This window comes from Asparagus officinalis, chromosome 10, assembly GCF_001876935.1.
Source record: "Asparagus officinalis chromosome 10, Aspof.V1, whole genome shotgun sequence".
Taxonomy (NCBI): domain Eukaryota; kingdom Viridiplantae; phylum Streptophyta; class Magnoliopsida; order Asparagales; family Asparagaceae; genus Asparagus; species Asparagus officinalis.
In genome coordinates this window covers 19,348,922-19,364,132 of record NC_033803.1, presented here as the reverse complement: position 1 = coordinate 19,364,132, position 15,211 = coordinate 19,348,922, and the positions used below count along the sequence as shown (strand labels likewise).

The 15,211-nt window shown below is 37.6% G+C and overlaps 1 protein-coding gene across 1 annotated transcript; it reads right to left on the bottom strand.

Annotated features, from left to right (window-relative positions):
- Positions 5,494–13,892, bottom strand: LOC109825356. The gene is made up of 4 exons (XM_020392205.1): positions 13,434–13,892; positions 12,368–12,547; positions 12,157–12,263; positions 5,494–10,012 (listed from the first exon to the last, which is right to left on the bottom strand). The coding sequence occupies exons 1-3, from the start codon at positions 13,782–13,784 to the stop codon at positions 12,195–12,197; spliced, it is 600 nt and encodes a 199-aa protein (XP_020247794.1). The 5' UTR covers positions 13,785–13,892; the 3' UTR covers positions 5,494–10,012; positions 12,157–12,194.

Sequence of the window (15,211 nt, the reverse complement as noted above, 5' to 3'; positions counted from 1 at the left end):
ATACCAGAGGAGGTATGGTGCGGAAAGGAGGTAAAACTCTCACATCTTAAAGTTTTCGGTTGTGTAGCTTACGTGCATATTAGTGATCAAGGCAGGAATAAGCTTGATCCCAAGTCAAAGAAATGCACTTTCATCGGCTATGGTGAAGATGAGTTCGGCTACCGCATTTGGGACAACGAAAACAAGAAGGTGATCCGGAGCAGAGATGTGATATTCAACGAGAAGGTGATGTACAAGGACATGCACAAGACAGATGACTCAGAGAGCGAGTCAATATTTGTAGATGCAGATGATGTCCCGAGTAACCTCTCGGAAGAACCCAATGCAGAGGGTCCTCAGCAAGAAGAGCCTGTTGGACAAGATGGTGCGCAGGAGCCCGACGCACCAGCTCCGATATTAAGAAGATCTTCTCGTCCTCCTGTACCCAACAGGAGATACATGAACTATCTGTTGTTGACAGATGGTGGGGAGCCTGAAAGCTTTGATGAAGCTTGTCAGTGTGGAGATGCGAGCAAGTGGGAGCTTGCAATGAAAGATGAGATGAAGTCTCTCATATCAAACCAGACGTGGGAACTAGCTGAGTTGCCCACGGGTAAGAAGGCACTCCACAACAAATGGGTGTACCGGGTGAAAGAGGAGCAGGATGGTTCCAGAAGATATAAAGCCCGGCTAGTTGTCAAAGGTTTCCAGCAGAAGGAAGGAATTGACTACACCGATATTTTCGCTCCCGTGGTGAAGCTAAATACTATCAGGACCGTGATGAGTATTGTAGCAATTGAAGATCTTCATCTCGAGCAGTTAGACGTGAAGACGGCGTTTCTTCACGGAGATCTAGAAGAGGAGATATACATGCACCAGCCAGAAGGTTTCTCAGAAGAAAAGAAGAAGAACCTGGTGTGCAGACTCAAGAAGAGCTTGTATGGCCTGAAACAAGCCCCAAGACAGTGGTACAAGAAGTTTGACGGCTTCATGCACAAGGAAGGTTTCCAGAAGTGCAACGCCGACCACTGTTGCTACTTCAAAAGATATCAGTCCAGCTATATCATCCTACTGCTGTATGTTGATGATATGTTGGTTGCAGGAGCAGATATGGAGGATATCAAGAGTTTGAAGCAGCAGCTGTCAAAGGAGTTTGACATGAAGGACTTGGGTCCAGCGAAGAAGATCCTTGGAATGCAAATCACGAGAGATAAGAAGAGAGGTCTCTTGCAGTTATCTCAGACGGAGTACATCAACCGTGTTTTGCAAAGATTCAACATGAGCAATGCCAAGCCTGTGAGCACACCCTTGGCCAGCCATTTTCATCTATCGAAGGATCAGTCTCCTCAGTTAGAAGAAGAGAAAGAGAGCATGGCTCATGTTCCTTACGCCTCATCTATCGGAAGTTTGATGTACGCAATGGTCTGTACGAGACCAGATATTGGCCATGCAGTGGGAGTGGTCAGCTGGTTTATGTCGAATCCAGGAAAAGCTCATTGGGAAGCGGTCAAGTGGATTCTGAGATATCTACGAGGCACTACACAGAAGTGTTTGCACTTTGGTAAGGGAGAGGTAGAAGTGCAAGGGTACGTAGATGCAGACTTCGGCGGCGAAGTTGATCACCGAAGAAGCACCACCGGCTATGTATTCACCGTTGGAACTACAGCTGTTAGTTGGATGTCACAGGTACAGAAGATCGTTACCCTATCCACTACAGAAGCTGAGTATGTTGCAGTGACTGAAGCCAGTAAAGAGATGATATGGCTTCAAGGTTTGTTGACAGAGCTGGGATTCAAACAGGAGAAGAATGTTTTGCACAGTGATAGCCAGAGTGCGATACACTTGGCGAAAAATTCAGCATTTCATTCTAGAACGAAGCATATTGCGCTTCGGTACCACTTCATCAGATCCATGTTGGAAGATGACGTGTTAAAACTGGAAAAGATTCCAGAAAGTAAGAATCCAACAGATATGTTAACAAAGACGGTGACAGTTCAGAAACTGGAGTTGTGCGCAACTTCAGTTGGCCTTCATGCATAGATGATGAAGGCGGAGCCACACAGGAGAGGAGTTTGATGGGATAGCCTGTTGACGGCGGTTTGATCTCCAAGTGGGAGATTGTTAGAATTGGGGTGTAGATCAAGCTCTGCGTTTGGCGATGGCGAGCTCTGCGTTTGGGGGGTCCGACCTCTGCGTTCGGGGCCTGCGAACTTGGCGTCAAAGAAGGACGCTCGCGTGGCTGGCGACAGGCTGTCGCCAGCCTGTCATTTCCGTCTATAAAACCCCTCCCCCGTCGACCTAAGGTTTCTGCTGAGCCTTCCCCCTTCTCCGATTTTTTCTTCCCTGGCGGCGGCGGAAAACCCCCAAATCGCAGCTGCGATTTGGTGATTAAATCCCAGCATTCAACAGTGGTTGAGGGGATTTAAGAAGAGAGAGAAGAAAAGGAAAATAGGCTTTTTTATTGTGGGGTTATTCTTTATTCTCAAGTGAGAATTGAAAGGGTTCATACCCTTTAATTATTAACACTGTAGCTACAGTGTTTATTTGAGAAATCTCAGTTTTGAGATCTGCTCCTAAATTATAATTTCTTGTTTGATTAATAAGAAATTATCTGTGTGGCTCCCGAGGACGTAGGCAGTTGCCGAACCTCGTAAATCTTGATGTATTTTTTCTATACTGTGTTTCTGTTGCATTAGGGGTTTAGGCGTTAAATTCCCAACAATTTGCTCACACATACCCTTGAGTGAACTTTGTTGAATCTTTTAAGAGCAAGGAAATTCACTAAGGTGGTCTATCTGCACTTGGGAAATTTTACAAGGGGTTCTATGTGCACGAACAGAATTACAGGGGGTCTACACACAATTGGGTGGTAGTTGGGGTTTTCTTTACTTTTTCTTTTTTTTTTGGGTGGGGTTTTGGGGTTTTTTCCTAACTACGTACTATCTAGGCCTGTGCATTGAAATATCAATGTTGATGCAGTGAGTGAGAGAGCAGGAAGGAGAGTAAAGCTAAAAGGCCTTACCAAGTGAAAATTAAGGAGAGTAAAGCTAAAAGGCCTTATCAATGTTGATGCAGTGTGTGGAGATCGAGAAGGGCGGTGGCTCTTCAAGAGCTTCATTGCACGCCCTAATCGTGGGGCAGAGCTGAATGGGTGCCCCTGGGTTCCCAGGACACCAGTAAAAACTGAATATCTACCAGAGAACACGTATAAAAATAACAAAAGTATAGATGGTTTAGCGGAAAAGGGTCTCAAGGAACCCAGCATGCGCGCGGGTTCGAATCTCGCAAGGAACCCAACATGCGCGCGGGTTCGAATTTTTTCAGCTTAATGATAGTTTGGTGGTTTATGTTGAGAGAGATGTATTTTCTACCATTACCAATGCATCTATAGGACACCATAGGATTAAAATCCTGACTCCACCAATGGCCCTAATGATGTTGCCAATAATGAAGTCCCAACAAACACTTCGACCCTCAACAGGGTTCGTTCTTCATCATTTATTTTCATTTGATTTCTAGTTTCCTCTTCGGTCATTTATGATCTTGGGCCTGCGGAATGAAGAATATCTATTATTTGTTGTTTTGTGAAGTCAAATTTACATGAAGAATGGATAACATTTTACCTCAGAATGAGCCCCTACAAAATGACACCACTACAAAAAATCTTGTCATAAAAATATGCATATTCAGTCATCTATTTTAATTGTAGCCAAAAGAGAGAAAATTTGAACCAACAAAGGACGCAGGCTATCAAATTGATTACCGAATATTGATTAACTGTATTTCTGCGATTATCTTTTCTAACCATTATTCTTTATTTCATCAATCTGCAGTATCATTCCTCATTAAAGTAGATAGAATGAAGCGATTAATTAACCGACATATCCTCAATGAATATTTGATGTTCCAACTGTGACGCCCCCACTTTATTGCCACATAAGACTAGTGTGAAGAAATATTAGTGGCTTAAATAGACAAGCCCAAGGCCCAAGAATAACTAGCGGTAGCATTTTTGCAGTGGATTTTAGCCAATATCGAGTTGCTCTCAGTGGGTCCCACGGCTTGCACGCGCCAACGGGCCCACAGGCTTGGGGCATGACAACAAAGAACACTAAGCGCTCATATAGATTTTCAAAATCTCGGTTTACAGATTTTTGATAGGAAAATGAAACTTCATGGGTCTAGTTCCGTATACATCAAATATCTAAGTATTTCCGTGTAACAATTATCTGCGTTATACCATTTACTTCTTATAACAGATTCGGTATGTACCTTTCTCAAGAGAAGTGGTCCATGATTTCTTAGTACGCATCTCGGTCTCGCTATTAATTATGAAAGACAAAACCCAGATGGTGGCCTCAAACATTGCCAACATGTTCTCTGGACCTTACACGAAAACGAAAAAAAAAGCATGACAGGTTCTTTGGTTGTTGGAATAGTAATTAGCAACCAAATGTAAAACACTTCACTAAAATTCCACATAAACTCCACGGCCCTTAAACTGTTGTCACTACTGCAGCCTCTGCCAGTTTAGAAAACAACAAAGAAGTGGCACTACAGGCACACCCCCAACCACACCTTGGGGCACACCCCCTCTCTCAGCTACAGTGCACGGGACCCACTTTAGATTTTTAAAAAAATCTAAAGTGTGTCACGTGCACTGTAGCTGAGAGAGGGGGTGTGCCCCAAGGTGTGGTTGGGGGTGTGTCTGTAGTGTTTTCCAACAACAAAAGCAATCTCATCACGGTTTTTTCCCTAGGTTTTCTTTTCAAATTCCTAAATTTACCACTCCTCATGCTTAAGAGATCAATCACGTGAACTTCTCATGGTTTAAGAGATCAAAGCAATTTCATCACAGTTTTTGTCCTAGGTTTTCTTTTCAAATTCCTAAATTTACCACTCATGCTTAAGAGATCAATCACATCCTCTTAAATGGTTCTGTCACCACGCAGTCTCTGTCAGTTTAACAAACAACAAAAACAATTCCATCACAATTTCATTTTCCCTAAGTTTTCTTTTCAAATTCCTAAATTTACCACCACAATATATTTACTTTTGTTTTCAAAACTTTTTCCAATCTTGGTCTCTCCGTACCATTCCTCAACTACTTGTGTTTTGATTTTTTTTGAGCCAAACAAAGCTTTAGGTTCAAGTAGTCAATTCAACAAGACAAGAAACATGAGGAGTGGTGTGATAAGTCTTCTGAACATAGACATCTATCATAGAAAGCGGTAAATGTAAGGCAAATATTACCCAAAATCTGATAACAAGACTGTACTAAGAACAATACCATGCAGCTTACCGGTACATATTATTCCCCAAGACTTAAAATTGATCAAATTATAAAACCAAGATTTTATGAGGTCCAAAATTCTGACGTAAAGACCATAAAACTATGCAAAATATTAACATGAAAACATGAAAGAGACATTTCTTTATGCCAATCTCAGCACTTGATAATCAAGGAACCAAAACAGACAGATAAAAAAAAGCATGACTGTTGCAACAACCAGGTGATATTTCTAAAAGCAGATACACACACATTTCTTTACTTTCAAAAGTTTCCAGCAAGCGTACATTGCATTTCTTTTTATACGTTAATGTATTATACATTACATCTACTGTATACATTGGCATAAAGAAAAGATTCTGCAAATCCCATCACTAGAATCATGGCTGTTTGTGTAGAAGCACATACCTTTCATGGAACTCCAGAGACAGTGCAAATCCTCATATCATAATTATGAGTTCTTTGAATTTCTCAAATAAAAGAGGTAGAACTGAAGCAACTAGATGATGCTAAAAATAAGGACAGATTTGGCAACTGGTCAAACTGGCTTATAAGCCACTTTCGTGGCTTATAAGTTACTGCAACATGTTTGGCAACTGGTTTCTTTTGGCTTATAAGCTCAAATAAAAAAATAAAAAAATAAAAAATAAAAAAGAAGCTCCCCTAATCCAACTTATATTTTAGTGGCTTATAAGCCATATAGTTTGACCAAGTAAATGTCAAGTTTACCCCTCAACATTTAAGATAATTCCAAAGTCTATTCCAATGTTTAAATTTAGAGTCATGTCGAATTTGGTAATTTTGACAACAATGATGGATTATAATCCACCCATTTGCCAAACACGCTTCTATTAAAAGTAGCTTATAATCCGTTTTTTTACCAAACACTTTGGCTTATAATTCATTTGTGGATTATAAGCCAAGTGGATTATAAACCAAGTTCCCAAACATGCCCTAAAATTAATAGATTAATTTGAAGTTGCATGATATTCAGAGGTAAAGGAAAACAAGATAACCAGTAGAACGCATGATAAACATGTGAACAGAGAAATAACAGGAAAATCCTAATTTCTTTTAGGGTTAATTGAGGATAGAACCCTGCACTATGACCCAATTGGGCATAGACCCCAGGTAAGATCTATTATTGTATACAGATCCCCTTAGTGAAATTCTTTGGACTCCTTTACCCTCAGGAGGTATATTTGTCATTAAACAACTTTCTCTTTCTCTGAGGGTGAAAGAGTCAAAAAAATTCATGCAGCACTACAGAGGGTCTATCCACAATTAAGCCTTTCTTTTATCTTTGCAGGTACCACTCAAAGATTGACCGGCGGTAGCAAGTTCAAATCAAACATTGAGTTAAAATGATCTCCTTAAGCAGAAAAAGAAGCTGAAGCACTAATCTGGCCTTCTTCAACACAAGTTCAAATGGTGAGTTTAAACACTAAACACAACAGAAATGTATCAACAAGAAGGGAATCGAAAATTACCTATATAACCAGCATTCCGCGAAGCACGCCATTTTTCCTGCAAAATCTTTGCTTGAACACATTATTTGCTTCTACATCACAACAACAACATTGACTAGAAATGGCCTCCTTAAGCAGAAAAAGAAGCTAAAGCAGTAATCTGGTCTTCATCAACACGAGTTCAGATGGTGAGTTAAACAACCATCATTCCATGAAACACACCCTTATTCCTATAAAATCTCTGCTTGAGCACATTATTATTGAAACATCAAGTAGAAATAAATTCATTGTAATACTTTTCCTGATTTCAAGCGGATTATTTCATTGAAATGTATTAAGATTTGTTCTTCCTACTTGCTTCTATATTATGAAAAAAACACTTGCTTCTATGTCACAACAACAACATCCCCTTAAGGTGAACTCCTGGTTAATAAGCCATTCAAATTTCATAATAGGAGAATGTGTTAGTAGACATCCTTGTTTAATTAATAATTATGATAGCAGTTGCATGGAGTGTATCATGTTAATCAGAGTCATTTTGCATTTGCCTTCACGGAAATTTATATCCTATAGTTGAAAAACCAATGGAACATAATCAAAGTTACCAGTTAAATGCTATATTTGGAGTAACGAGCCTAAAGTTCAACGATATCATGATAGCATGCAGTTTTCGAGATTCATACAAAAAATCTCATAAATTCTACCTAGTGTCACATATTTTAAAGCAAACAGTTCAAGTTTAGTATTGATATTTATTGAAATATTTATACAAATGTACTCTTACTTGGAGAAAATTTTTAGTCATTATTCTACCTTTTGGGTAGATTCAACACTACTCTTGATAAGACATAGCATTCGCTTCCCCACTTTCAAAAAATGCATAATTTCAACTCCATAATTCTATCCAAACAAAGTCAAGATTCCACAAATCTAACAGCTCGATGATAACCCTTAGCTATCCATATTCATAACTAAGTCACCTCCTTCATTTCTCTCACTTATACTCTCGTCTTTTTCCATTTCCATCCTACAACATCTCTCACCTAACTCTCCTTTTAGTTTTATAAGCATAAAATGAATTAGATGTACCTACAAGCTTCAGAAGTTTTTATCATGAGGCCCTCTCTTGCTCATGCTCGCCTCTGCAAATTCATAACCTCAGTTTGACATTAAACTGATAGCTGATAATAGAAAGTTCATTTATTCTTCTCCGGAGCTTTGTTATCTCCAACGATGCAACCAAAAAAGTACTGCTCTATGGGAAAAAGACTAATTGTGACAATCACGACTTTCGCTGATCATTTCAAACTTTTCTAGAGTAGGATGAGGGTGGTTACCTGGGGGTTGAGCACTTTGCTTTAGCTCAGTATGACATAATCATAGCAGGTAGAGAATGCTGGATCATGATATTAATATCATGCCTCCAAATAGTCTACCTTAATGTTATGAACACGGGTATTGTGGAAAGATTAGGTTACAAGCTTATTTGGTTAAACGAAGGGAATTCAAACAAGACGAACTGAAAATAAGAGCCTCATGGTAATTGTAGTCGGAATGTTAAGAAAGTGATTTTGATATTATCGTCCTAGAAATTGAGCTCCAACTGTCCTTAATAATTTCTCGAAGGTTTAGAAAACATTACTCTTGGTCTCCATGATATGCATGAACATGAGCAGGGAGTATCAGATGATCTGAAAATGTGTTAAGATTAACATAACGTCTATCTACAAGAGGCTTTCCGCATGTGTGAGGACTAAGATGTGAGGACTAAGATAACTTGATATTTGTTGGCCCATAAGTATAAACAAAAGGTATAGGGTTCAATATGACGCAAACTATTAGTAAATAAAACACAAAAAATCTCTATATAATAAAGAAATACTCTCCATAATCATGCATGTTAGAGACGAAAGTGTTTTCAAGGGCTGGCTTGCACAGAAACTCCAAGTTCTTTTAGTTGCCAGATTGACCCTTGCACTGGCTATACTCACTACTACACTCTCAAGCAATCTACTAATAACTGAAACATGATAACAACACAGGTCAGGATCAGTATCCACGGATATTATAAAGAGGGAAGCAATAGTTCACAATTTAAATCCCGTACTTAGATGGAGAATCAGGTTCACTAGTTCTTAGACTGTATATACTGCGACATTGTGTAATGCATAATGGGTTCTGAAGGAACTAATTGTGATATTCTTAGGCACTCCCAAGACCTATGTAAGCCAAATCTATGCCTGCATGGTAAGTTCGCATTCATATGCTTACAAATTTCATCAATACAACTAGCAGTTAAATTTACCTGAAAATTTTCTAGTTTTTTATTTGCATCTCCACAAGAAAGAAAATGAATAGGTAAAGCAACTAATAATACCTATATAATCTGAACAATTGAGACATCTGAATGGATCCTTGATGATGTTCTTTAGACACCAGGATCTCCAAGTTGTCTGTTCTGACTTCTATATATCCATATAATAAAAAGGATATTAAGTAAATGTTACATGCTTAAAAGGTTACTGATGTTCCAAAAGAGCATGATGATATTCTTGAAGCCATAATTCTAGAAATTAACAAATGTTAAATGAGAATGATGCTTTTTTCTCAAAATCTAGACGATGTCATTCAGCATGAGAACAGGTAATAAAATATCATTTGGCTCATTTTCTTTAGACTTCACTAATCTGCTATAAATATCTAATATCAACACCTGATTTGGTCTCGACCCAGACCCGACTAGGACCTGGACCATACCTAATTATGAATATGTGTTGGGTCCATAACCTGAATACTTGCGTAAAGTCAGATAGGATCTTGTAAGCGCATTTAAGTGAACCAGGCTCTGTCTTGTTTAGTCAATGAAGAAGGTTGAGTTGCATAGAAGTTACACAATGCAAATAAATACTAAATTAAAATTAGAAACAAATATATAAATGCTATCTAACCCTTCCCTCCTGACTCCATACAAATAAACCAACTTTCCTCTTAATATGAGTCCTATTCAAAATCTGTTTAGGATACTATAAATCTAACAGCTTCATTAACTCAGCAGGCATTGCAGTATAGACATCTAACTAAATTACCTTAATTTTACCTTTTAACAAGTCAACCAGCATATTCAAGAACTCCTATTCTGCATAACCATGGCATCTATTCTGTCAATGCTTCATAGAGTCAGCAGATGGTAAAACCCGTAATCAAACCCCCGTGTTTAGTTCACTGGCTGATATCCTCCAGGAGTTCTTGCCAGATAAAATTCAGAAATAGCCCCCTGAAAACATGATCATCATGTATCTTTTGAAATTAATACCAAAAACTTCCATCAGTTCCACTTATTGTATGCAGATTTAGAAAAACAAATTACTTTGTAAGGCATAGAACCTATGAGGCAAGGAATATCGTTGTTTGATTCTGACATTGTGAACGTTGTGTGTGTATGAGTGTGTATGAGAAAGTAAGGGAGTAAAATTCCACAGTGGGTGAGAACTAAGGTTAGTCGGCAACGGAGTTTTAAATAAAGGCCACTTAAGCACGTAATGAAACTTTGCTAGTTAGCATTATGAATTATGCAGGTCTAGATAAATCCCCTGCCTACTTTTAGTCTTAGTATACACCCATATTTGTCTATAGGTGTACAATATGAACAAACAATATTAATAACAAGGAGTTTTTGCATGTATACCCCTCAAATCTTCCATATTTGCAAATTACCCTCCAAATCCTGATATTTGCAAAATTACCACCCAATTCTCTCGCATTGATATTTTCTATCCATTTAAGTTAACAATTTTAGTTTTTAAAGGGGAAATTGCTGCAAACGAATTGTAAATTATTGGAAATTTTCACCTTGCCTTGTTTAAAAACCAACATTCTTAAGTTGGAGAGGTAGAAGAACCTAATATGCTAGTTTTGAGGGGTAATTATGCAAATCCCAATATTTGATGGGTGATTTTGTAAATATTGAAGATTTGAGGGGTAGATATGCAAACAATATAAGCTAGGAGTGTTTTTTCCTTGAGGACAAAAAGTCCTAGTCTATCAATCTAACCAAAAAATCCTTGTTTTAATCTGAATCCTAGGATAGGATTTTTGGACAATTGTCCTAGTCCTAATCAACTCTCCTCAACCATCAGTCCATAACCCCTCTGCCTCCTTGCAATTTGAGACTAAATCAGCTGCATTCTGTATTGGCGATAGAAAGAAGAAAGAAAAGGAAGTACCCTCATCAGCCATTTTGTTATGCATGTTTTGCCTTGCCTTTTTTTCTCCCAGCTTTCCTTTTTCATCTTTTTTTTTTCTTCCAACCTTTTTTTCATTTGATTCTTTCTTCTTGATTCTTTGTCTTTCTTTCTTTCTTATCTATTTCTCTTTTCTTTTCCATTTTTACTAGATTATTTTTATTAGTGATTTTCTGATTTTGTTTTTCCCTTTGTTTTTCAGTTCTCTTGTTCATCTTTTCCTTCTTTTCTTTTATTTTTTTATTCATTTTATGTTTTATAATTTTGCTTGGTCTTCTTAATTTGCTTCTTCAAAGCACCGTGTACATAAGATACATACATGGTGATTCAAACTGCATAATATATTAAATAGGAAACATTGCTCGTGCACATAGACAGATTTTAAGAAATCGCTCACTGACAATAGCATAGAAATAATGAATTAAGCAATTATGCATCATATTAAATTGGTAGCAACACAGCAGAATTTGAAAACACTAGGGACATCGCAAAATATTTATTACTTGTCAACTAGTCTGTCTATTTAACATGCTAGATGTGAATCTATTAATCATAAACTTTATTGGCAATCATATTGCGTCTTAAATAGCTAAAAAAAGGTAGATGTAGCCTCAGTATTGGTAGTCTAAATGTTTCAGCTTCAACGTAAAAAAAATGAGCTTTTATTAAAGAGTAAGCAACAAGCTAAGCTAACCTGGTCTATTTGGGCATTGGATAAGGCTAAAAAGATTCTATTCTATTCATTCGTTTGTCACAAGTAAAACTATGGAAGTTTGTTTATCACTTGTGAAACAACAGAAACAGCTCTATAAATGCAGGATCATGGACCATGAATGATAATTGAAAAACAATGGAGTTCTGTAATTATCAGAGCAAGACATGGCCCTTTTTCTGTGGAGTTTCACCCTAAACAAAATTTGAAAAAAGATGCTACGATGTTATACTGGAATTCAAAAAATGTTATACTCCTTGACAAAATGTTATACTCCAAAATAAATAGAATCCTTGACTTAAATAAAAAGATTGAATTCCATTGAATTTTGAAAATACAGAGGATGTGCAAAGCATCTAAATGGTATTGAAAATTTAAAAAAAAAAATATTGGCAGATATATCACTGACTTCATGAGGCATCAAAAACATGTGTAAAATAAATTGGAACTTAATTACTTCTTTACATTGGATTGAAGACAGCTCTATGTGCAAACGGAGAAGCTTATGTGCTGGTCTGAAGTGCTTCAAGCTGGCTGAAACAACTGTTCACAAGATCGGGAGGCAAGATTGACTGCATAGGGAAAGGTGAACAGTGGTAAGTTACTGTTACTATTTTGTAACTAGATAAATCAAATTTGGCATTTCTTATTAGCATTTGCTGGTATCTAACTTTACCTTCGCTCTCTTACAAGTGCTTTCCTCTACAAGCTCAATATCTTCAACTTTACGTTTCCCTTTTCTGTCATATTTCTGATCATCAAATGTTTTCAAGCAATTGTCGCCATTTCTTTCTGTTTCTGTAAGTTGAAACTTTACGAGTTTAAACTTCGTGGGTGCAATCACTTCCATAAGATACTGCAAGAAAGATTATGTTCAGTAACTGCACAGTCTAAAAAGTAATCAATTTAGCTATCCATTTTGAATCATAGACAACAGGAACCAAAAGTAGCTTGTAAATTCAAAGATAAAATGCACCTTGTTGCAAAAGAACACCAGAAATTTACAACACAGTAATGGAAAACTGGGAAATATAAATATTTTATTTTATCTATTGTATTTATTTACTTTAAGACAAAAGATAAAGAGTTTTTTTATATTTGTTCAAAAGAGGTAGTTTTCCCTAAAAGTAAACCTTTCTTAGAAATAAACCGACAAATTCTAGAGAAAAAAAAAATCTCTTCAGCCACAACATACGTGACAGAGTGTTAAATAGTTGCGCAGTCTAAAAGGTAACTAGTTTAGTTACCTTTTAGGCCCAAATTAGAACCAATGTTGGTGCAAAAGAACATTAGAAAATTACAAAATGGTAAAAGAAAACTGAGAAGAGAAATACATCATTTATCAGAAATAAACCTATATATCAATCAGATAACCCTGAAATTTTATAGGAAAATAAACATTTTCATCGATAATATACTTAATCATAGACAAGACGAACCAAAAGTAGCTTGTAAATTCAAAGCAAGAACGCACCTCGTTAAAAAAGAACACTAGAAAATTACAAAACAGTAAGGGAAGCAGAGAATCAGAGATGCATTGCTTATCTACTGTGTATTTGGTTTACCTATTAAGACAAAAGATGAGATTTTTTTTTAAAGGCATTTTTGCCCTAAAAGAAGAAATCAACCAATAAATCAATCAAATAACCCTAACTTTAATATTTCGAATCAAGAAAACCATAAAACTAAACGATGCATCGAATTCAAGAATTAAGAAAGAAAGAGCTGGAAAAAGATCAAACCTTTGGTAGTTCAATTGAATCTTTCACGGGATTCATCTTCTTGCTGGACCCCTTATCAGAAACCCTAGTCGTCGTCGGCTTCCCCTTCTTGATCTTCGAAGAAGGGACCCACATTGGGTCGTCTTCCTCATTCTCTTTCTCGTAGGCCTCGAGGATGCCCTTCATAGTGATTTGTCTCGATCTTTTCCTCCTCGGGATCTCCGCCGTCGGCAGAGACAGCGGCATTAGATCCGACGACGTGGCATTGCCGCCGCCGCCGCCGACTAGGGTTTTGGTTTTGATGTCGACAAGGGCCTCCACAAGATCGTTGAGAATGGGGTTTTCGAAAGGGAAAACACCAGACGATGCCATTGCTAGAGAAATTGAGAACGCAGAATCGAAATCGATGTAATGCTGATGAGAGAGAGAGAGAGAGAGAGAGAGAGAGAGTTAGCGTAGGGTTTAAGCACTTAATTACGATAATTTATATGAACCCAATTAGAGTGACAGTTGCAAGAAGGGGTTACTTGTCGGTAAAGTCACCCGTAGTTCTATTTTACTTTCCTTTTTTTTTAATTGAGGATTAGGTTTGATTAATATAACCCAACATATTTAATTAAACTTGCTTTTCAATGGGTAAATTTGTGATCCCAATCCATGAGATATTCGTATTACTATGTTTTTTATACCATTTTGCAACTACATTTTGGTTTCATTGCTGGTTACTCAAATTTGAGAATTGAATATTTTTTATTTTTTTATTTTTAGAACATATATCTGTTGATGTATGAAATCACACAGTCAAATAGATGAGTGGTTGAGTTGAAGGAGGTCCTCTAACTCTCTGATTGTCTGGTTCTTGAGCAAATTGTTCTTCCATGCATAAGTAACAAATCGTAAGAGGGCGAGGTCAGATTCCCCGGTTGTTCCTCTGACTATCATGTCAGTAAGTTGCTTGTGTGGAGAAGTAAAATGGATTGTAGTAGTTCTTAAGCACAGAGAGTAGTAGCTAAGAACTTACCTTGTAATTAAAAATAGTATCTCCTTTTATAGTAGGGACAGGAGGGTAGAAGGGTAATTTCGGCTGAGCATGGACTGGCGGCCACGCCGGTCTTAATTTTACAGGTGTCGGCCGATGAGTGGAGAAGATATCTCTTTGATGTTTAATGCGAAGTGATGGGGTGTGCGAGGTGGTCCAATGTGTCATAAATACTATTAGAGGCAGAGGAATGATGGCACCCATAATGTATTTAATGGTATTTATTGCAAGGTGGTTGGTCATCAGTGCACAGGAGGGGGTTCGAGTCTCGAGACGTTTCGTTATCTTTCTACTCTTCGGATGGTTGAGAAGTACTGCCTTTTGAGTCGCCCTTGCAAGGTGTTGGCCGATGAGTTAGCCGATTGGAGTGGTTAAGCAGTCGACTCAACCAGGGGACAACACATAACGCCTTTCGAATCATCGACATGTTACACCTTTCGAGTCGTTCTCGCAAGATGTCGGTGTTAGGTCTCATGTTATGAGCCTACATTTTCTAATCTTATTTTGATGATTACAAACAATTCCTAATATTGTTTGTCTAGTGTTTATGTTTTCTTATTAGTTATTCTAGACAAACAATATGTTGGAGGTTGGATGGATTGAGCCTTCACGATCACATCAAATGGAGGTTGGCGGAATATCAGTATGAAGCCATTGCACATCAAGTCATATTCAAGATCAAGCTTCATCCGCAACCAAATCAAGCATATTGAAGATCTATCAAGCTTGGGTAAATTAGTTTAGGGTTTATACTTTGTGT

Excerpts from the sequence above, each read along its gene's own strand:
- LOC109825356 (XM_020392205.1), bottom strand. The coding sequence starts at position 13,784 with ATGGCATCGTCTGGTGTTTTCCCTTTCGAAAACCCCATTCTCAACGAT. Across the intron at positions 12,548-13,433 it reads ATTCAATTGAACTACCAAAG|TATCTTATGGAAGTGATTGC; the intron begins GTTTGATCTTTT and ends TCTTTCTTGCAG. Across the intron at positions 12,264-12,367 it reads GCACTTGTAAGAGAGCGAAG|TCAATCTTGCCTCCCGATCT; the intron begins GTAAAGTTAGAT and ends TTCCCTATGCAG.